The sequence below is a fragment of the Pteropus medius genome, unplaced genomic scaffold (assembly GCF_902729225.1).
Source record: "Pteropus medius unplaced genomic scaffold, Ma_sr-lr_union100, whole genome shotgun sequence".
In the NCBI taxonomy this organism is placed as follows: domain Eukaryota; kingdom Metazoa; phylum Chordata; class Mammalia; order Chiroptera; family Pteropodidae; genus Pteropus; species Pteropus medius.
The window spans coordinates 10,573,945-10,590,206 of NW_024352787.1; the positions used below are offsets into that span (position 1 = coordinate 10,573,945).

The following is a 16,262-nucleotide window of genomic DNA, read 5'->3' on the forward strand; positions in this document are numbered from 1 at the left end:
AGGGCAATGTATCTAGGAAGATCTCTTCTATTTTCTTACAAGCATGATGAGAGCTGGAATTAAAATAAAAACTATCCAATGTTTTTATTAAACTATTTTCAGTTATTCATAGGCATTTATTAGATTTTTAAAAAGGCATCAGCCATTAATAAAATAGCATGTTAAATTAAAAAATGAATGTCTAAGAATTTCGTATACTTTAATTATAATTAGAGATGATAGTTGTAATGCTTTTTAAAAACTTTTACAGCTGATTTTAATGTCACCCATATTAACTCATTAATGTAGGTAGTAGATATCTCTTATTTGAACATATGGGGAAAACTAAGCCCCTTGGAGTTCCGCCTAAGCAAGGAAGGATATTGTAGACAAACATTGCATTCCTAGTCAGGTTTATGATTACGAAAATCCTATATGCTGTATGTCTTCTTGTTATTCTTGGGCCTAAAACACTGAATACAAATAATATACTTCATTAGCACAAATGCAAACTCTAAGGTAGAGTATGGTAAAAAGAACTTATAGTAAATTTGTAATTTTAAAATATTAAATTGCCTACAAAGGGTATTTAATTACGGTATTGAAGAAATTCTATTTTTAAACTAGTCATTTTTGGCAGCAATGTAGAATGATTATAAAATGTCTGAAAGAAATTTTCTGCTGTCATTCACAAAATAATCTGCTATAAATACAATGTTTGGTCATTACTGACAATTATTCTTTCTTGGATAATTTGTATAAAGGATTAATTGTTATTAATAAACACTGAAGCTCATTTTCCAGAGTTTTGGCTACTTAAATCCAAAATCTGTTGCAAGCTCAAGAGTTTTCAATTAGAGCATCATCCGGATGGAAGACCCTTACACACTGTGCAAGCTCTCTCTCCCAGGATGTAAATCCATTTGTCCTTTTTAAACGTGCACTTAAATATGCCTTGTGCTGACACTACCCTGCATAATTAGATTGTGATTTGTGATAGGAAAATGCTGGAAATAATTAGTATTTTCTGGTATGTATAAAGTTGCAAGTTCACATCAGGGTTGTGCATTTAGAATGTCTAACTCTGCATCTTGATCTGCCAATTAAACTTCAAAAGAGATTCAACTATTTGGGGGGAACTCAGAGGATGCAGAAATGAATAGCCAGCAGCCAAACACTCACCCCACTGAAATGGAGAGCCATTCCAGAAGCCACAGCTCCACACACGGTACTTAATTTCCCTCCGTTCACAGTCAGCCAGTTCTGGTTAGATGGAGCGCGATTGAAGTTGTCTTTGAGTTGAGTCGGAAGGGAGGTCTCAGGCTCATCACAGTACAGGCCACCCCACTGCTCATCACAGCTGGGTGTGAAGAAAGAGAAAGGAAAAGTCAACATCAAATAAAGCCCCCACAAATGTGTTTTCAAATTAGTGAAGGCAACTCTTCTTCCTAGTCCATGATGATGAAAGGTTACTTATCTTCACAGAGCTTGCTGGGATTCACCTGCTCTCCTTAACAGTGCTTTAGGTTAGAAATAAGCAATGAATTAACTACCTCTAGGCTTTCCTAAAGCAGTGATGTGGACTTATAGATGGAGAGAAAGAAGCAACTTCAAAAAATTTACTAAAGCCCTGCCTCTACATGACACAGCTCTGGATAGCTGATGAACAACTGTAGCTGCTAAACTAAACTGGTAGGCCCTAATATTTACGAAATTGGAATTTTTTTCTTGGTCTTTTTAATAGAGGCGTTGGACCAATTGAGAATCCAATAGGCCATGTTCCAAACAGCAGAAGGGGCTTTGGATAGTATCTGCCATCTCTGACTAGAGGACTGACTTCCCTGTTCAATGTGGGAGGAAATATGAATATAGGACTGGGAGGTTCAGGAGTCTCAGAGGTCATTTTAGATGTGGACTAAAATTAGTAATCAAAGGAAAGGCTTCTCAGGTGTATGGAGATTAGTGGAGAAGGGACTATGACTTCTCTATCAGCATCTTCATTCATACTACCTCATCGAGCAGCCTGTAGTACACGGCACACACACATTCGTACACACCTTATTTAGATCCTTCCAAAGTTCTCTAAGAGTGAAATACTAGGCCCCTCCTACAAATATATCTGGTAAATTGATCAGACATTTATATACTTTCTTGTGCAAACAACAAGAGAATACCAATTAAACCACAGTAACACATATCATTACACATATTCAGATCTAAATGAGAGAAAAACTTATGATGTGTTATTTTTTGTCAGAATGTACTGAACTCCTGAACCTTTTCAAATGTCTTTTTAAAGGCTCTGGAGTACCATGGAAACACAGAAGGAAATAAAACACAGTCAATTATAATTCTGCCTTCTCTCGACAACATAGCTATTATTCAGTTCCTAATGTCTCAGCAAGAATGATGGTTCAATAGCCATAAACTCCACAGTTAGTATCAGATTTCAGGAAAAATGTATAACCTAAGGTAGCTTGGGAGTGCTTCAAAAATCAGTTTCAGAAAAATCTCCTTGCTGGAATTTGAGTCGAGAACTTACAAAAGGAAGAAAGCGAATCTACTTACACACAGTTTCCTTGGATGCACCTTCCATGGCCGCTGCACATGTCAATGCAGCCATCCCCGATATAGACGTTATCTATTGCCCATGTCTGCTGCTTGTCGAAAGGAGCTGGTTGATGCCAACGGAAACGAGTGGCTTGAGACCTGTGAAGAAAAAGAGAATGAAAGATGCAGTGAAAAAGAAGATGTGGTCTGACATGTTTGAACAAGTGAATGTAACACAAATGCACGGACATCCTCACTCATGTTCTGAGAAGAGCAATCATTATTGCAATATTCCATGCAAAATTCTGATGAACAAAACTAAACCAAACTGAACTGCAATAGCTTGAGATTATATTTTGGGCCAATGATATTTCTGAACCTTGTAAAAATAGACTAAAACAGAAACTAAAACTAATCATAAAACCATTAGCCTCAGGGGAACAGTGAGCCCAAAATTTTGTGTGGGAGCCATTGTGGAGTGACACCAAGGCTGCTGCTAACTTATATTTGCAAATTAGGAAAAGATGCCTGTCCTTGAACAGTCACAATCCCTCTGCATTTGACTTAGGGTTCAGGACATGGGCTGAATTTAACTCCTACTTGCTCCCTAAGGCCAGACAGTTTTGTGCAGTGGGCACATTGGTTCATCTCACACATCATACAGCGTTCATGAGGAAGACATCAGGAGTATAAATCAGAGGGATCATAAAATCCAGGTAACTGGACAGAGAAAGGAAAGAGGGTTATGAATAGGACTAGATTTATTTTATATTAATTTAAATGCAATATAAATAAAACCAAAACAGAGATTCTCCCATTCCAGAAAGAGAAATACATTTGCTCATTTGTACAGTTTCCTGGAGGATCTTGTTCAGAAACACAAATAAACTTATGCTTTTAGAGACACTAGATGGCAGTAAAATCTAAACAATGTTTGGGGCTCAAGTGAGTTTGAACATTCAAAGACCCACAGAAGAAATAACTGGTCAAAGCAAGTTTTGTTTTGTGGATTCATATACTTTTGTCAATAAAAAAACTGTTAATCACTGACTGAGAGATATCTGCTTTAGGCAGGACAAAAGACCAAACAACAGGACTTCACATTTTCTAAGTGAAAACATTTGTACTAAGTTTAGAAAATAGAAAAGAAACAGACCGGAACTGAAGTCTTGACCCTGAAAATAAATAGTTCAGTTCAATATTTGTTTACTGAACATCTACGCACTGACTGATTTCTCCACAAACTTCCTTGCTCCCCAGGCCCCTTACGTTCCTCCCAGCACAGAAATGTCTGCCTAATACCCTCCTATCACTTCCTATTGCATTTAACTTCAACTCCTTGGCCCACAAGACTCTACCTGAGGTGGGTCCTCTCTTCTAGCCCCTCACCCTGTTTACTTCTGGAGCACTGCTCCTTCCCTCAGTTCTCAAAGCTCACAAAACTCTTTACCACCTCTGCCTGCATGTTTTCCTTCTCTCTCTGCCTGGTTAATCCCTGTGCGTCCTTTAGTGTCAGAGGAAATGTCAGGTCTTCATAGAAAAATTTTCTTTCTGATCTCTTTAAAAATTACGTTTCTTCCATGGCAAACTGTTCTTTTCCTTTTATAATATTGTTTATTAATTGTAGTCATATATAGTCATACATATATAATTATAGTCATATATTAAATGTCTGTCTTCTCAGAGGATTAAGTTATAGGGGAGCGGTGTTAATCCCTTTTGTTCAACATTATACACTCTGTGTACAGTGCCTAGCACTTAGTAGGTGCTTTATAGGTGCAGGGAGTTGGTATCTAGGGGTCGCCGTTCTTACAGTAAGCTATGTGAGGATGGCCCTCTAGGGTTGTGCAACTCAGCGACTGCTAATCAGTTAATTTTTAATGACTAAGTTTATTAATAGCTATGCTTGTTTACATGCAGAAACATCTTATAAATAACATAGTAAAATGTCATATTTCCATAGCATATAAATTACTTGGATTCTGAGAACAAGTCACAACTTATATATTTCTTCTTTCTTTAGACCATAGCTTCTTAAGGGCAGGGAATATCTCTGTATTCCTTCAGGGAATATTGTTTTGTATCTTCAGTGCTTATAGATAGTAGGCAACTACTAAAATTCCTATGTTCCCCTAATGTTTTATACATGCTCCATTAAAGCCCTTATCATCTTATATTAAAAGTGCCTATTTATATGTAATTTCCTCTGTTACCTTCTCCTTATTTACCATTTTATTGTTGGTGACACCTATAGATTGGGCTTCATAAAATTTACTGAAAGAATATTAAGTTAACAGCAATAAAGATGTCCAGGAAGAATCAAATAAGACACAGCTAGTAGGGTGGATAGACAGGGGCTGGGGGTCAGCTGTGGAGGAGGCAATGATCTGATGGCTGTTAAAGGGGGAGGAGACCTTTCTAGCAGTTGGGAAGTGGCATGGGCTGCTTAGCAGGTGGTGGCTTTCTAATCATTGGTTGGGTTTAATCACAGTCTGGGCAGCAACTTAACAGAGAGATTGTATGGAAGATTTAAGAGCCAGACGCATTGTTAGGGTTGATAGCTTTTATGAGAGATGTCTAGCCATGACATTTTCAGTTTGTACAACTCGGTGGCATTTCACAGCAGAAACACGTGTAGAATGTACTAAAATTGGAGTTGGCCAATAAGAGTAAATATAAATTAGGGCTCTGATCTGTACTCTTGGCACTAGTAAGTTTTATGTCCATGGTGAGTAATTTAACATATATAATGAGGGGGTTAAATTAGATGATTTTAAGGTCCCATCTCAAATGTGATGATTTTTATATCCTTGGGAATAACTATATCTAGTAATTATGTACCATAAAAGAGGAGTACATACATTATCCAATATTGTTTTTTAAGAAAAGGAAACACTTTCACTGAGAGGACAAATTGGAATAGAAGTTAAACATAAAAGTCTGAAAGTTGAATTGCTAGGACTTCTTATTCCCAACCCTGTCACAGCTTCATTATGTAAAAGGGCCAGATCACTTACGTTTATGTGCTGACACTTCCCCATCTGTAAAACTAGGAAAACGTTACTTCCCACCTTGCAAGAGTGTTGTGAAAATTAATTAGGTCATGTTTACCACGACCTATGAATATCTTGGTAAAGTCTCTTGGCAGGTGTCATCATTTATCCTGAAGCTTCCTTATAATGACGGCCACCACCAGCTGCTGCTTCTTGGTATTGGGAGGAAAATGGCCCCAGAGCTGACTTCTCCTTTTCCATATTCTTGAAATGTCTCCTTTCGCCTCTTTTCTGAATTTATATCATTTCCTCTCCATCTACAGCACATAGCAAGTGCTCCTAAGTGTTGTTTAATAATTAAATATCCATTGATAAGCAGTTAAAAAATGTCCCTGTCAATAGTATGGTTTCTATCACTGCTCTCCTTGGGAAACTTTCTCCCAACCGCCTCTATACCTTTTAATAGGTTTTATATTTCTGAGTCTGTATTCACTCTTTTCTTCAGGAAAACTCTATGACATCTTTGTTGTCATTATCATCAGGAGAAAAAGCCCTTTGAAAAGAACCATACGTAATTTTTTTTAACCTTTTCACTATCCCTGATATTTCCTTTACTTTCAAAGACATACATAAAATATTTAGAATTAGAAAACATAGCCCAACACTTCCACTCTACGAAGGAAGAAGTTGAGGGGCTATGCCCTAAGTCATACTGAACTTTTCACAAAACCGAGACAAGGCAAGGATCTTCTGGTTTATTATTACTCTGTATTCTCATTTAGTAAATCCTTCAAAACTCTATCTCAATCTTTAAAAAATAATCCTATATCTACCATAACCCTAAAATATGAACAGTCGTTTAACTACAGAAGGCTGTGTGTATTGCTGCTGTATGTACACACGTCTATCGTCTTTTTCAAGTCAGTGTCATAGCTGAAGCCCTGGCCTCTGTTTTGAGTTAGAGGCTCTGAAATCTCTGTCATATTTAAAAATGTGCCCTGTATTTGCCTTATCCAAGATCCCGCCTTCACATTTGGCATAAAATGTCCTCTATTAGCCTATTTCTCTGCATCAGACAAAAGTGGAGAATACTCCAAAGAAGATATATATATATAACTGGTAAATTCATGAAAAGATGTTCAACATTATTAGTCATTAGAGAAATTGAAATCAAAACCACAATGAGATACAATGTTATATTCACTAGGATGGCTATGATAAAGACAGCAGTAACAAGTGTTGGCAAGGATGTGGGGAAATCTGAACCCATATATACTGCTGGTGGGACTAGTAAATGGTAGCTATTGTCTGTTTCTCAAAATGTTGAACACAGAGTTACTATATGATCCAGCAATTCCACTCGTGGGTGTATATTTGGGCAGAAGCATAGCTCAACTGAACAGAGGGTCACAACCCATGAACTATGGACAAGAGCTAAAGAAAAAGTAGGCACTAGAAAGGAAGTGTGAACTTTGGTACCAGGAGTGAAAGAATTACTTGTGGTGAAGGGCTCTAAAAGGGTGGACCATCTGACAAGGGACACAAAGGCCTTGCTCCGGGGGACAGCCTCATGAAGAAGACACTGAGCTATGAACATAAGAAGGAAGACACACTTTGGAGTGGAAAGGAGAGGATGGCTCTTAGAAACTGTTTTGTACAATTGACTTGCTTCACAGGTTTTGAGACTGCCAGTCAAGGAGGAGGGCATCTATAGCTTCTTACGTTAGACCTACATCTAGAACCCATTATCTCCTGACTTAGCACACCATTGCTGGCGCTGATGTGTTACTAAGAAACTTAGTTGTCTTGAATGGCAGGCAGAGGCTGGAAGGCCATAGATTCAGCAGCCTAGCAAGAGGTACTTAATTTAGGCATTCCTGATCTTTTGGTAGAAAATTATCTCGGTGATTATAATTAACACTGGGAATTTGTAGGACAGAAAATGACTATAACATTCCAGAAATTTCAGGTGACATTAATTTGACCATGAAAGAATGTATACTGTCATTTAATTTTCCTTTCTCCTAAATGTCTCATAACACACCGAAGTCTGAAAACTGGCATGTGAGGAGAAAGTGTTTGGACTACAGGTTATGAGCCCAGACAAATGTGATAAAGGTAAGGTACCTCATAAAGGTCTTTTGTAAATTAAGTCCTTCATAACATCTCTCTGGAACTAGGGTAAAAAGCATATTCGAGTTAGCGATAGAAGAATTTAAATGAGCCACGTCACATGGCCTTTCTCTCATCCTTGGTAGAGAAAAAACGGAGACCTTTAGTACAATCATGGTTTAGCCACTGATGTGTGTCTATGGGGAAAATCGCATAACCTCCTTGTGTCTTAGTCCTCATCTTAAAAGGTAGGCAGGGGGACCTTGAGGTTAAAGGAGACTCAGGAGACATGCCAATCAATTATATTGATATGTATCCTCATCTGAAAAAAACTATAACATGTTTTATGAGAGCAACAGGGACATCTGAAAACTGAGTAACTATTGAATAAGAAATAATTAATTTTTAAGTGTGATAATATCACAGTTACATTGTTTAAAAAGTCCCTTTTTAGAGATACATACTAAAATATTTAAAGTTGAAATGATCTGATGTCTATAATTTGCTTCAAAATAAGATGGGGGTAGAAGTGAGCAGTGCTATTGATAAAACAAAGTTGGTCATGAATTGATAATTGTTGAAGCAGGGTGAAGTTATATGAAAGTATAGTGTACTATTTTCTTTAATTTTGTATGTTTGGATTTTAAATACATCAATGTGAGCCAAAAATAATCTGTGGTCTTCGAACTCACTGTAAAATTTTAATTTGAAAATTACAATAAAAGAGAATGACTATTCTCTTTTTTGTGTGTGTGAAATAAAGTTTTATTATTTTTGCTGATAATTATTATCAGTAATAATTATAAAACTACAATGTTCTGTGTAAGCCCACTGAGGGCATCAAATACACTGGTCCATCCTTCAAATAAAAGGAATTCCTATAACTTACGAAATACATTCTCAATGGAGAATTACTTATTTTTATATTTAATTCTTAAGAATCCACAGATAGCAACAAGTACAAAGTACAGCCGAATCTCAAATTCTCTGAAAAAACTTTGGCAAAAAATGTTGACAACTAATAACGCCTAAAGGGAATGCATTGTTTCTGGAAATAGTTTTGTTCTCTGTTGTACTAGAAATGGAAATAGATTTGTTTTAACATAATACCAAAATAATATTAATATATTCAGCATGTGAAATCGATGATACCATGGTTTGTGCCAGACAAAATTTTATGTTTTGTGGTCTTGAAAGACCAGCAGAAATTTGATAAAGTAATAAGAACAATGCTCAGAGTATCACAGTGATGCATGAGAAGATGGATATGGAAGAGAAGTCTAAGTCTTCCTAGACTTGATTGAAAAATTTTAACAAGATATGCAGTAATATGAATGCTTGCAAAAAGTCTTTCAAAAGATACTGTTAAGTTGGAAGTAACAATGGAGAAAAATAAAGCATACCAGGGCAAGTTTAAAGAATCTCTTCTTTAAAAAATAAACTTGTAATTCTCTTGAATATTTTTCCATGATGAACTCAGTAAATATTATGCTGGTATTTGGTATTGTTTGTATAAGACCTTTTCTTTGCATTTATAGTAGGTAGAAATATCATTGAAAAATATCCTTAAACTGGTTCACCTGCAAAAAGCTACAGTCTCCTCCATTCCCACTCCATCATCCTGATGACTCCACAATCTTTTTACCCTTTCATGTGCTCATTGCCTTTCCTTTAAACGTCCCACAAACATTAAGTAGCTGCCATGCTACGGCTAAAAACACCTGGCACCCAAAGTGTTGTAGTTAATCTTTAAAGACTGTGGTATCAGCTAGGTCATTAGGGCTAGTAGAAGGGAATGGATCATCTTCAAACTATGACTTAAAATAGCCAAGTCACACCTGAGCCTTCAGTGGCAGCTTTTCCCTTTCTCGATGGATTTGAGTTACCTGCCCTTCCATTGACTCACCCTGGTTCTCAGGTGACAATTCAAGAACGTGTGCCACTTGAGCCATCCGTTATTTTTAGTTTGGGGTTAGTAAAGAGAAGGAGGAAGATTCAGACTAGAGGCTATGAAATCAATTTTGGCATCTTCCTATCTTATTTTTCAGCTTCTCTTAAGAATTCCGGGCGTTCCATTTCTCCTAGGACCATATCTCTTAGGCAAGCAATAAGGATGTATTACTAATATAGTAGTTAAGCCCACTGGGCCAGACAAGCTACGTTTATTTCCAGTATCTTACTGAAACTGTTCTTTCGAAGGTCAGAGTATTTCCTTATTGAAAAAAATTTAGTAAATTTACTGGGAAGCTTTTTTTTTATTTGCGATTTGCTGTAGCATTTGTCACTGATGACCACTTCTTCCTTCTTAATACTCTCTTCTCACTTGGCTTTTAGACATGTTATTCCGATTCTTCTTCTACCTTTCTGACTGCGTCCTCCTGATCCCTTTAATAGATATTTCTACTCGTCGTGCCATTAAGCTTAGGAATCCTTTCTTTTCTTTTTAAATGGAAAGCTGATAAAATTTTACAGCATTGCCTATCACTTCTATGCTCATGCCTCCAAAGTTTATTATCTTTTCTTGTCTCTGATCTTCATATCTCTGTCAAATGGATGTTTCCATTTGTATTTCCAGTTATCGTATTAATTCAGAATCAATTGATTAAATTTGCCATATTGTCCCTCTTTAACTCTCTCCCCACCTTTTCTCTCTCAGGCTTCAAACTTTAGAGTCATCTCTTGATATGTGGAGAAGTTGTTACTGAGTTTTATAAATTCTTTCTTCGAAGTGTTCTATAATATTTGCTTTATCCCCTCCATGTTAGCTGTAGCCCAGACCCTTGTTACTTCATGATTAGTCATTATCAAAATGCCTTTGCCACTTTCCTCTTACGTGAGTCTCTGTTCTCCTATTTATTTCTTGAAAGAATATTCTCAGCTCAAAACTCACCCTAGTTTATTTTTCTTACAAGTCTAAACCCTATTGTCCTGTTTCAAACGCGCTATAAGTTAACCCAACTCTATGAACAAACAACTTTCCACAGCTTCCAGATATGAGTCCTCTGCTTTTATTAGCAACTCCTGTGCTCGTCCCAGACTCATGTGCCCTGTTCACATTGTTCCCCTGATTTAGACTGCTCTTCCCCTAGCCACCTAATTCCTGGCCATCCTTTGAGGCCAGGGCCCATTTCTCCCACGAAGCCCTCTCTAACTCTGGCATTCAGCACTGTCTCCCATCTCTCAATACCTACAGCATGTCTAGCCTATTCCTTAGTAGAGCTCTAAATTATATGCAGCATTTATTATTTTTAAGTTGTTTATTCATTACGCTTCTCATTTTCCCCATAGTGTAACCTCTTCCAGGGCAGGAACTTAACACAGTGTCCTACCCCATGGGCTCACTCTTGTTAAGCTAATGTAGGAAGACTTCTTAATCTGACTGAAGCTGAAGTCTGAAAATAAACCTGTGCTCTGGTTAACAAGTGTGATTACGTTGTTAACTTATAAAAGTAAAAACGATTTACATTTTAATAAATATTTATAATGTTTCAAACACTTCCACGCACATTTATTAGATTTTTATGTGGCAAAAGTATCTCCACTTTTCAGATAGGGAAACTGAAGCTTAGGGACATGAAATGACTTGCTTTAAAGCTCACAGGGCTGAGAAGCCAGAGTCCTCCACTAAAGCACAATGCTTTCCATTCACTTTTTTTTTTCCTTCCAGTAAGGTCTAATTTAATCAGTGTATATGGGGAGGAATATACCTATGGTTCCATCTCCTGCAATTTATTTAGGTTTTAGTACAACAGTGTCTGGAGCAGAGAGTGATGTATCTTGTGTTTAGTCTCAGTGTTCCCTTCCCAGTGAAAAGCATCAGCACTCATTCATTTCTGCAATTCAGAAATCAGGGAGTCATCTTTAGCAATGCCCTCTACTCACCATCCCATGTCCAATTCATCATGAAGCTCAGTCAGTTTTACTGCCTCCATTTTACTTGAGTTTCTCCATTCTCTTCACGTCTGCTGCATCATAGTCCAAGCTATTAACACTTACTGCCTCTTTAAGAGTCTCCTTACATCTACTCTTATCCTCTCCAATTTGTTCTGCAGTTAGAATAAGCTTTTCTAAATGCAAATCTGATCATGTCTCCCTATTCCCAAGTACTTTAGTAAGCTTTTCACTGTTCAAATAACAAATTCTCAAATCTTTAGTACAACCTACAATGCACTTCATGGTCTGTCAATATTTCACACCTCACTCCACACTCTCTCTCTGATCCATTCTTTCAGTATCTCAAAAACTCTGCTTCCTCCTATTATAGGCTATTATCCTTCAGTACAAAACTCTTCCCCTCACTCTCCACCTAATTAACTCCTATTCATCCTTCATATCTTACCTCAATTATCCTTTCTCAAAAAAGCATTCCTTGATTTTCTTGACCAAGGCAAATCTCCCTATGATATACAATGTCTTGGCATCATGCAACTGTCCCCCATTGCTTATCGCAGTTGAGTTTTATATTTATCTCTTGCACTGAACTAAAAGCTCCTTGAGGCAAAAATAAGTTCAGCCCCTTACATGGAACTAGCACATAATTAAATACTTCAAAAATATTTGTTTAATGAATGACTAAATGGATGAATAATCATTACTGATGACTACTGGCCATTTCAGTTTGGCTAATGGTTTGATGTCAATTTATGGGCAACCAAACTTAATTGACTTACCACCATTATATCAGCAGTATTGGGATCCTAGCCTCGTGGTCATGAGATAACTGAGTGAGTGGAGAGACCTACATGTGGCACATTGTCATAGTCACGCCTAACTCCTATCTAGCACATGGCTTTAAGTTGTCAGCATCGTATTTATTTATAATAAAGAGCTACAAACTAAAATTCTCAATTCTGTCATGGGGGAACACGTAAACACTGCAGATGTTGAGGCATAAGTTCAACTCAAAACAAGGAAACACCATATTTAAAAAGTAACTGGATATAAGAGCAGATATAGTGTAGACAGGTTAACCCGTGTTTCAGAGAAAGTAGCGTGAGCCTACTTTCATTGTTCTAATGATGTCTGGCATGTGACAGGGCATAATGAAAAGTGGGTTTGACTTGGGCTCCATCCATACATGTTTTTTTTTTCCTGAATTATCCAAAGAGTCTTGTTATAAAGCAGTGTTGACTTTAAACTCATTGTATAACATGAGCTTTGAGGACAGTATATAAATAAACTGCATATTTTCAATACAATGGCAAGAGGAAATGTATGCTCATCAGATTCTTCAAATATCATTTAAAAGGGTCAAAATTCTTGTGGGTACATGTAAGAAACAATTAAAAGCTAGATTAAAAATGAGGAATAATTACTTTTCTTGAAGGAAACACTCAAGGGGATAATGACTAGCTGGAATAAATCTTAGAATGTCGTTTATTTGCAAAATGCTACTAAGTAGCTGGGTAATAACTCACAGAATGCATAAAGACTTAAAAGACTTCTGCCTTAATGGAGGTTTTTTTTTTCTATTTTATTAAGACCGCCTTAATAATTCATGCATGGTAATACCTTTAATGAGCAACCAAATCTCACGTATCTCATTTAAACTTGGCAACTCCGCTGACAGTTAATATAGTCTCGTACCTCTGAGCCAGCAATTGTTGAGCAGCCTTAGGCTGTGAGTAACTGAAACCATCCCATTTTTTATAATCTCAACAAAAGTTATGCCCTAGATGAATGGTTGAATTTCACGGTCATTTTCTAGGAAGATTTATTCATCCTTCATTTGTGGGGAGGAGAGAGAACAATCATGAGCCCTCACTATAACTCCTGTTCTACATAGTACACTGGCTGCTTTGCCTCTTTTGTAAGACCGCAACTGATGACCACTTTCTTGGAGGGAACAGGAATTCCTCTGGAGATTTTTAAAGTTTCTTATGAATTGCACCGACCTAGGTGCTGAAAAGAGAGAGTCATGTAACTATGAAAATGAATTCTCTGCTTTATGCAAACAGGAGTGTAAGTGCACAGATAATTAAAATAACTTTTTCACTAGCATTTACCAGCAAATTTTATTAAGCTACCATAATTTCTTATAGACACAATGGACGAAGCATTTAAGATAGTTTTTCACATTAAAGAATGATCCAGGTGATAATTCTCAAGATCCTGTTTGATATAAAATTTCAAAAGCAGAGACTAATTTTAATACACATTTATGGTAGTGAATACCTCATTTTTATGAGTCCACTCACTGCTATATTTACAGATTGACGATGTGCCTGTTTTAAATTTAAGACTTGTTCTTGGCATAGTAAATTAAGTTGGAGCAGCTCACTGATCCAGCCACTGTTTTCTTGCATATGCCATTTTTTAATAATATTAGAGTTAAAAGTCAGTAAAGGTCTGGAATTTAGGAAAACGCAGAACAATGTCACCAGAAAAACTGGTTTCTATTTTACTTGTTAAGATCGCTTTAATAATTCGTGTGTGACAATACCATCAATGAGTAACAAAATCTCACCTATCTCATTTAAACTTGACAATACCATCAATGAGTAACAAAATCTCACCTATTTCATTTAAACTTGCTGAAATCTGGCATACCAAATTATATCACATTTGGGTTCGCTACATGCAGAAGCATTCATACCTGGTGTAAGGAGGGAGAGGCAGAGTGATTCTGGTCCACTTGTTGAACGTGTCTGACACCAGGATCCGCTGCAGGTGATAACGACTGCATTCGACATTCATAGGCAGACAGTCCCTTATCAATGGGTGCCATGATAATCCAAGGTCTACTGAGTATTCCAATTCAATAGCTGAAACAGGAAACATTATTCTGAATAGAAATACATGTCTGCAGACCCAGGAACCATAATTACGTATGTTTTCATAGGTTTTAATTTCAGTCAAATGTCAATTTGAATTTTCCTCCATATTTATGCTTCCTAGTTTGAGATGTTTCCTGGTTTGATTTTCCCTCTGTACATTACTAGTTATTATTTTTAACTTTCCATATTGAAATAATTTTTCTTTTAAGGGGATATAATCAAACATAATTTTACTGAATCAAGCCTTACAGAGAAACTTTCAAAACAACCATAATAAAACTATTGCTTCATATAGTTAAAGCAATAGCCTTAACAGTTATATATATTTATGATTTAATTTAACCATTATAGAATTTATTACGTGATATATAACTTACATATCATAATATAACTATAATATATTATGTCCGTTTATTTAATGGTTAACACAAATACTGAATATATTAATCATATATTTTAATGATTACTTTTTAAATAGCTAAAAATAATTGAGCAGCCTTTACAGAATTTGACCATTCTGTAAAGATCCTGATGAACTAATGCCAATTTTGCTCTTGGTGTAGGTGAAACTTCTTGGAAATTGCAAAATCTTTTGCTTACACATCTTGTTCTGCTGTGTTATGAGATATAATGAGAATTCAGAAAGGTGTAAAGAGATGGCTAAAAGCCATGCAATTTGTGCCAAAGCACAAGTCAGGCTGTTTTTCCTTTTTCTTATTCTGAAACATGCAACTTATGCCCCCAATTTTATATTTTTCTCTCTCTATTCCCTTCTTAAGTCCTTATAAACTGCTCCAGCTCCCACCTTCCTACTGAAATTGCTTCCTCTAAAGCAGTGATTCTCGATCTTGGCTGCACACTGATATCAGTTGGGTACTTTTAGAAACTACTGGTGCCAGGGTCTCACCTCCAAAGATTGTAATTTCCCTCTTCTGGGGCATGGCCAAGGTGTCAGGAGCTTTAAAGCTCCCCAGGAGATTCTTATGTACAGCCAGCATGAAACCACTCACTGCCCTAAGGTTCCTAGTAGTGTTTTCTAGTTAAATACAATGGTTTGTCTCAGTCTGCATTGTACTTGTCCACTCCACAGCGTTGGATATTGTTGGTCACTTCCTCATTCTTGAAACTTTCTTTTTTTGGGGGTGACATTATTCTGAATCTTCTGTCTTACTTTCTCTCTGTCTCCTGTGCTAACTAGCCCAGCTGTGGGCATTCTTCCAGACTCCATTTCTCGTCTTTTACTCTATGTGTATACTCTTTGAGCTTTAATTTTAGGTCTCATAATTGATTTTATTCATTCAGTAAATGTTCATTCAGCCTGGCATGGTTCTGGATGCTGGTATATTGGATGCACAGCACAAAGTTCTTGCTTTCCATACTGAAAGTTCTCCTGACTAGAGACCATCTCTAATCAAAACTACTTTCACCCAAACTAAAGTAGCACTCACCATTTTCCCTCATAAATAAACATCTCCTTTTAACTACCAAATTCTATCAGTGATGATACCTTTGCACTAGTTTTCTGTGTTCAAAATTTATAAATAATTATTTTTGAAATATTACTCTTCTCTTTCCTTTACCCTCTATGTTCAACCTGTCACCTAGTTTTGAGAGCTGCTGCTTCTTTTCTTTTTGCATTATCTTTTATCAGTTTTATCCATTCCACTGCTCTTCATGTCCTATAGTGCAGGTCTTCATTGCCTCCTACAGAGATTCCCACCGAGGCTTCTTCACTGGGATTCTTCCCTATTCGCCTTCATCAGCTCCCGGGCTAATCTCCCTAGACCACACCATGGAGCTCCTCTGCACTTGTGCCCTCTTATACATGACCTTGTCAAGCACGAATTCCTGT

General features: G+C 36.8%; 1 protein-coding gene across 2 annotated transcripts in view; it reads right to left on the reverse strand.

The window, feature by feature from the left end:
* The window catches only part of RELN (reelin), a 458,093-nt gene that overhangs the window by 37,669 nt on the left and 404,162 nt on the right, over window positions 1–16,262 (reverse strand). For both annotated transcript variants that reach the window (XM_039849355.1, XM_039849356.1), the window contains 3 exons: window positions 14,230–14,398; window positions 2,548–2,688; window positions 1,162–1,339 (listed from right to left, as the gene is read on the reverse strand). In XM_039849355.1, coding sequence (XP_039705289.1) covers window positions 1,162–1,339; window positions 2,548–2,688; window positions 14,230–14,398 — 488 coding nt within the window. The remainder of the gene's footprint in view (window positions 1–1,161; window positions 1,340–2,547; window positions 2,689–14,229; window positions 14,399–16,262) is intronic.